This window comes from Montipora capricornis, chromosome 9 (assembly GCF_036669925.1).
Source record: "Montipora capricornis isolate CH-2021 chromosome 9, ASM3666992v2, whole genome shotgun sequence".
NCBI classification, from domain to species: domain Eukaryota; kingdom Metazoa; phylum Cnidaria; class Anthozoa; order Scleractinia; family Acroporidae; genus Montipora; species Montipora capricornis.
Window position 1 is genome coordinate 50,913,658 of NC_090891.1, and position 7,500 is coordinate 50,921,157.

The following is a 7,500-nucleotide window of genomic DNA, read 5'->3' on the forward strand; positions in this document are numbered from 1 at the left end:
TGTACGTTACGGAAAATGAGGACAATTTCTATGGGTAAATTCATTGACGTAAATAAAAGAGAGGTCCTTGAAATTTCAAACTTTGGCCCTTGAAAGTCCTTGAAAAGTCCTCGAATTTTTGGTCCGAAAAAGTGTGCGAACTCTGCATGCAGAATGGTTGGAAGTTCTAAGCGCTTTCAACCTTGTTTACAAACTTTACTCATAAACATTACTGACAAAACTACATGTATCTTATCAGTATGTTCTTGGGATCATTTTCACGGGAAACCCCCATTTTCCTATGGTGATGCTTTCATGTTCCATTTGATTATGTGAATATTTTAACACACTTTATTTTTGAAAAACATATAGTTTTCCAAAAATTGTTTTGTTAAGCTTGGTTACAGAAAATTGATTACCATTAAATGGAAAGTAGTATCAGGTTGGTCGGTTTTGAGACCATTTTTTTCAAAAATGATCTCAAACAGCCAACCCCTATTTTTACTCATTTGTCACTGTCACATACAGACTCACAGTAGCTGCATCAAAGACGTCTAATACACTTAGTGTCTACGGCAACAAGACTTCTTAAGAGAAATCTGCTAAGACAATTATCCTCTAGGCAGGAGAATTTTCGCGATTCTTGGCACCATCTTTATTGTTGTAATATAGTGTTGCAAAAGACTGTTTCCCATCGTGTCCTGCACGCCCGGTTTCTTGGAAATATTCCCTTGCTGCGCAAGGTGGCCCCACGTGAATAATATGTGTTATGGCTTGGATATCCATAGCCATTCCCATTGCAGTAGCAGCAAATATTACCCTTACTTTGGATGCAGGTGTTGAAAGTTCTTTCAGAATTTTTTCTTTGATTGGCACTGTTTGAGGTTGAGCAAATAGCCTATATTCTGGCTTTGCATCAGCACTTGAAGGGTAACACGGCTCATCACCAAGTTGCTTTACAAAGTATTTGAAGGTTATTTTAAACAACAAAACACAGAAACACCGAAACAGAGAAACCACGAAACACCAAAACACCATGTATCACCCCAATATATATTGAATACTCAGCAAAAAAGGTTGGATTTGAGATTCCACATCGTTTTAGGCCTAAGCAGGCCTAAAAAGTCATTGCTCCAAATCTCAGTCTTAATCTCAATGAATTAGGAGCAATAACGTTTTAGGCCTAATTAGGCCTAATACGATATTTAATCTCAAATCCAACCTTTGTCGGGTAGTATTTAAGTTATGGTGGGGTCATACACGGTGTTTTAGTTTTTTGTTTCAGTGTTTCGCTGTTTCACGGTTTCGTGGTTTAGTGATGCCTGTATTTGAATGTAAATCCACACCAGCATAAGGGCAAGTACAACTTCTTTTCTTTAAGGTGTACTATTGGCTCCAAAGGCTTCTCAAAAAATTCCAAAACGGCCTTTATGAAAAACGTTTGTGTAAAAGACGTTGGGACTACTGGGATTGCCTATTACCTCTAAAAGTTCTTCAAATTAAGAGATGACTTGATCACTTTTAAATATTTCTTGCTTGCTGTGGCTGTTAGAGTTACCACTACCCTTAACCCTAACCACACAGCATAACAAGGTTTCCTCTGAAGGCAAAATCAAGAGAAATCCATGCTTTTCAAGTTTAATTATTATAGTAAATTAATATTGTTAGCAGGAATTTTTTTCTTTTGTTACTATTCTTGAGGAATTGAGATTGTAACAGTGGCATCTCTTTAAATCCTTTCATGTTAAAATAATTATTATTCAGTATTGTATTTTTTTGTATTGTCACTGAGACATGAAAACTGTGAAGCGTGTAAATTTTACTTCCTTTTTATTTTTTACATATGGAAGTAAATACATATTCAGCACCTTAACAGTTTGGTATTTGACGCCAAAAAGGACAATGCACAAAACGGAAAAGAAAATGTAGTGAATGCCTAAGGATTTCCGACATTGACTTCATGATACAAAAAGTGTATTTGCATATGCAGATGACAATGAAGTGTTGAAATACAATTAAATAACAATTTATTGGTGTATGGTAATTAAATGATTTTTAAACAAGACAAAAACAATCTTGAAAAGCCCAAGGGGGAGCATGAGCCTTGATATTATACTAAAAGGGGTAGGGCAGAATGCAACCCAAACCTTAATGAATTTTTTGGGCTGCAAGACGTCACCTGTCCAAATTAATGTTTGCATGAATACAATATAAGATCAGGGAGTTGACATTTACCCATCTATTTTGTGTGCACATTTTCTTAACCTCTACCATTACAATAGTGTTTTATATAATTGAACTGGAAATCAAAGCAGGTACTTCCACAAATCCAAAAAATTAACAAAAATACATTTCAAAAGTTATATTATTTATCATACATGAACGAAAAACTTTCCAAAGATTTCCGAAACCAGAATAATTTACTAAGGAATACTAATGTCAGTTATGTTTACATTTACTGCCAACAGGATGACGCATGATCTATATGGTGTAAATCGATTATTTTCCATTTTTTGCCAGGGCAAGTGTAATGTTTGGAAAGGTAAGAGGAAGGGCGAACCAAATATATAAGCTTATACAATGTACAGCGCAGTAAATTCTTTTAATCTCAGCTCCCTCTTATACACTCTGTACACTCTGATCTTATTATTGAGAACCACTGTATCAGATATCTTACTTGATGATTGACAAATGACATACACTAATCACAAAGCTATTGAATCAAATGAGACTAGAAATTACGCAAACATTAAATCCCTCCTCTGAACGAAAAAAAAAAACTAAAGGGTCTTCCCAAAACAAGTATATACTGTTTTCAGACAACCTTGTTCACAATTCAGTTCTGATTTGAAAAATGAACACGTTTGTTCACAGTTCAGTTCTGATTTGAAAATGATCAGTCCTTGTATCTACATGATTTTACTTTTTTTCTTTTTTTTCTTTTTCAAACCAATATGTTTACTAGTTCAGTCCAGGATAAAATCGTTCAAGTGTCCAGGCCTGGTTCTGGCATGCTGTGGCCTCACGGAAACTGGAATCTGAGGTATTTGTTGGTGTGCATTTTGTTCCGGTTGTGCTAGCACACAGGATTCACTGTCATCGTCGTCATTGTTGTCTTCTTTGCTCTGTATATCCTTTGGAACACGATGGACCAGTGAGGCATTTTGCATGATGGGTCTGGATGAGACTTGGCCATTTTCTTTCCAGTACAACGTACGGCCTGGGGTCAAATGCTGTCGTCAATATGTCACGACGTGGCTGTCTGAGAAGGACTTTGTCACCAACACTTATTGTTGAGTGCACAGCATGGAGGTATTTGTCAGCATTTTCTTTGTACTTTTGTTTCTGAATAGCATCATGCTCTCTTACATGGGTGATTTCTGGTTACTTGGCTGTAGCTTTGTACCAAGTGCACGACCCATTAGAAGTTTTGCTGGTGTTTCCCCAGTTGTGGTGCGAGGGGTTGTTCTGTAGTTCATCAGGAAGGTGTGCATCTCTTTGCGCCAATCTTTTCTCTCTATGTGTGCTGCTTTGATTGCTTTCTCAAAGGTGTGATTGAATCGTTCTACTTCGCTATTGGCTTCGAGGCCAGTAAGGGCTGACTTTGCGATGTTGATACCCCTATTTAGAAGGTATGGAGCCATGGTGTTTGACACGAACTAAGGCCCGTTCTCTTCTGTCAGTTCTTCTGGATATGCATGGGTGCCAAATATCTTATCAAGGCGAGATATTAGGGCTTCAGCTGTAGTGTTGTGAAGAATTTCTATTTCTGGCGACCGAGAGAAACTATCTGTCAGGACTAGGACTGATCCTCCTGGTGGAAATGGTCCACAAATATCAGCGTAAACAATTTCCCATGGCTTTGTTGGCATGGGAGACATCTGCACTGGTTAAGGTCTCGCTGATGGGGCTTGTGCTTGGCATGCTAGACAGTGCCCAATGAATTCCTCTATTTGCGTGTCAATCCCAGGCCACGAAACCTTTTCACACAGCAACTGTTTTGTCTTCACGATTCCCTGATGACCCTCATGAGCAAGCTGAAGAGTTTGTTTTCGGAGGTTACCAGGCCTAACTATTCATCTGCGGCATAATACCATCCACAGTAGATATTTCTTCCTTAACGTGGCTATAACGTCGCAGGTCTGGTATTTTGGGCCACTTGCCAGACTGTAAACACTGCTGAAGTTGTTGTAGCGTAGAGTCAGCTGTCATGTTTTGCAACGAAAGGGCAACCGGGGCAGCATGGGAGACAATCAAGTTGATATAATTGTCGGCCACTGATTTTTCTCGTCTTGGCTGACCTGGAAAGGGCAATCTCGAAAGAACATCGGCAGGATGCTTGGGGCCCAGTTTGTAGACAACTCGGAATCGGTATCTCTCTTTTCGCTTTGGGTCCATAGATCACTTCCAGTGCCTATTCACAGCTGCTGACAAAGGATGTAGCCGAAGGTTTTTACAAGATGGGGATCCCTCTCAAAATTTGGCATTAGCACAAGCAGCGATGCAACGCACAAACAGTACCGTAATTAAACTGTGTCCAAGATCTCCAGATATGGCAGTCATTTAAAATGTTTCCCATGGTGAGTAGGATGTTAAAAAGACAAGCAGTGCAACAACAACTACGCCAAGAAACATTTGAACAGATTAAAAATCGTGTTATCAATACATTTTACTCTATATCTGTTTAGACTGTGAACAATTTAATACGCTCTATGCTGAAACGAATTGATATGGTGATTAGAAATAAAGGGAAGCGTATAAAATATTAAAGAAATACCACTATTTCCATTCTGTGGATAAGTGCGTGAGATTTCTTCTTGCAAAATGTAAACTTTCAGAAGCAATAATAACTATCGCACTATTCGCCAAAAATAAGGGGGGAGGGGTGGTGTTGCATATTTCAAAACAGAAGGGGATGAAAATTGCTCTCATGGCCATCAAGACGACGTTTAGCGATTTTTACATAGCAGAATGATTTTTTCCGGTCATTGTATGAAATTGATTCGCTGTTCATTGTGACATGATTTCTCTTGGAGTTCCTGAGAAAGAATAGTGAAGTACATTGCCTCCTTATCTCAAATAACTACACGATGGTGTCAAAGGAACACGGAACCTTTTCCTTTTTTTGCTATAATCTAAACAGTTCTATGTACAAAAGGAAGGTCACTTTGTAGAAAAGTTCATTATTAAAAGAGATCATTTGTTGTAACGACCTGTCGACCTTCTTAGCGCTGAAACTCAACGATTCACCACTGTGTTCTAAAGTAAAGTAATTATACTACCATAGACTTCAAGAACTATCAGTTCACCATGGTGAAGCCCTACAAATAGCCTTATTGAATAGCTTAATCAAGAAAATTATCCCTAAAGTGCATGTTCCGTGATCTCCTCTATCACTTAAAACACTTGTAGATGCAGTAGCTTTTGTTTTTGGTTCCTAAAAAAGGCAAAGAATTTTCCAAACACCATGGTGAATCGTGTAACACTTAAGCCATAGCAAAGGTTAAAGAATGTCAACACACTCGGCGATATTTACATAAGATCAGTCGTAATTGAATTAGTCCTCTTGTGGGAAAATAAGTCGACTAAAACATTTTCCACACAGGGGGACTGACTTCTGTTGTTCCTCGAGTATTTGATGGAAGAGATTGAAGACCCGCCACCTTACCTTCATCATCTGAGTCTCCCTGTCATCAACAACATTGAGCAACAGACATGCCCTTATTTATCGCGCTGAGAAAATCTAATTACTTAGGCAAATATTATTTCCCCTTTTCAAAAGTTGGAATATATGTCTTCAGAAAGTGAGGTTTCATCAGCGACTTCACATTTTCCCGCATGTCTTAATTACTGCCTGTATGTGTAACACAATGCTTTAAATTCCCTTATTTTTATCTTTTCCTTTTATTTTCAAAGATAACTGAACAATATTCCAACATCCTAAATTTCTCTTTCTCATCTGTGCGCAAACCAAGCAGGTATATTCCATCGATGATCGAAAAATTCGTCTTGAACAGAAACTGTTATTCTTTCCTCTCTTCAGACTAAATACAATACTCGTCAAAAATCACTTGTATCTGTTTCCCCTTCCCCAATGTTGATTTGGGTATCACAGTGGTCTCAGTGCTTCAAAATACGCGTGGCTCAACATTGGGGAGGGAGAAGGCAAATTTCAGCGGGGAAAACAGTATGAAGTAGAAATCTCAAGATTTTTCCAGAAAATTCGAGACAAACGGTGTCTGTTTCAACGATTTGTGATGAGTATTGTAGCTACCGAAGCCCAGCCACTACGTAAGCATACACAACAGGACTGCAAGCGGGAATGGAGTGATGTGCAAGAAACCGCTTTCAACAACTTGAAGACTACACTTACCAGTGATTGTGTGATGAGCCACTATGACCCGTTATAGCAGTTTGAATTCAGCCAAAATCACATACATTAACTGTAGTTTAAACTGTGGCAAATTACACAAAATTTTAACACAACATGATGGAGCGATTGCGAAGGGGAGAGTATGAATTTCAAGACACCAAACAAACTTCCGCAGATTAAGCGCTGAATGACAATCACCAAATTCGGTGCTGGATGCCGTAGGAGAACTGTTGCTGCCTCTCTTTCTTTTTGGTGTTCTTACTGAGTGGTTCTTTTGCGGTCTTTCGTTTTCAATTTCGGTTTATAAAAGGCGGCTCGTTTTCCTTGTTGGAGTCATCTGCTACCAGGGGGTCTATGCTTGGTTCCTCCAATTCCGCATCCAAGTCATAGAGCTTTGTCTGATCATCTGTAGGGTGAGAAGGAACAAAACTAATGAGATTATCTCTATAGATGATAGCCAAATAAAATTGCTAAAAAAGCTCTCTTTTTAAATGGTATCTCACCTGCAACTCCTATTATCGTTGCCTCCAGTTCTTCTTTTCCATATTGTAAGATAACTTTACTGCCTTTGCTAGTATTGTCACCTCTGATAACTTTCTTAATTTTTTTAGTCGGAACTATACTAGTTGAGTTATCAGATTGAAAGTAAAATAAACCATACTTCGGTACTTTAAAGTAGAGTTCTGAGAGACATGATGTTTAAACAAGCAGCTCGGATTGTTACAAACAAGAGTTACAGATATGTGGTGGAGAGATGATTTTACAACTGTAACATTGTTTTAAGTGGATCAAACTCAAGCAGCTGATAACCACTCGGAGGAAAGCAAAAAGTGTTTCCTCTGCAATACGTTTTGGCAAAAAAAAAACCAAGGAAGAACAAAAAATGAATTTAATTTGCGATATAGCAACCTCATCGAAAATTAGGAGACATGCCTCGAACATCAGATTACGTTAAAAACAGTCATTGCACTCCACAACCAAGGCCTGAATTTTTCAGCAATCAGTTGCGAAATGAAGGAAAATGAGGGAATTACAGTATATCGCTGCCCAATTTCCAAAATAGTAAAAAAGGTTTGTGCAATACGGAACGTTGGCAGATAAGCCACTTCCAGGACAAAAGCCGAAGGTCGTGAACAAGCACCGTGATT

General features: G+C 38.5%; 1 protein-coding gene across 1 annotated transcript in view; it reads right to left on the reverse strand.

The window, feature by feature from the left end:
* Positions 1–6,642: 6,642 nt before the first annotated feature.
* Positions 6,643–7,500, reverse strand: part of LOC138017772 (uncharacterized) — a 4,077-nt gene continuing 3,219 nt past the window's right edge. The window contains exons 3-4 of the mRNA XM_068864756.1: positions 6,856–6,949; positions 6,643–6,758 (exon numbers count right to left, since the gene is read on the reverse strand). Of these exons, the coding sequence (XP_068720857.1) occupies positions 6,643–6,758; positions 6,856–6,949 (210 nt within the window). The remainder of the gene's footprint in view (positions 6,759–6,855; positions 6,950–7,500) is intronic.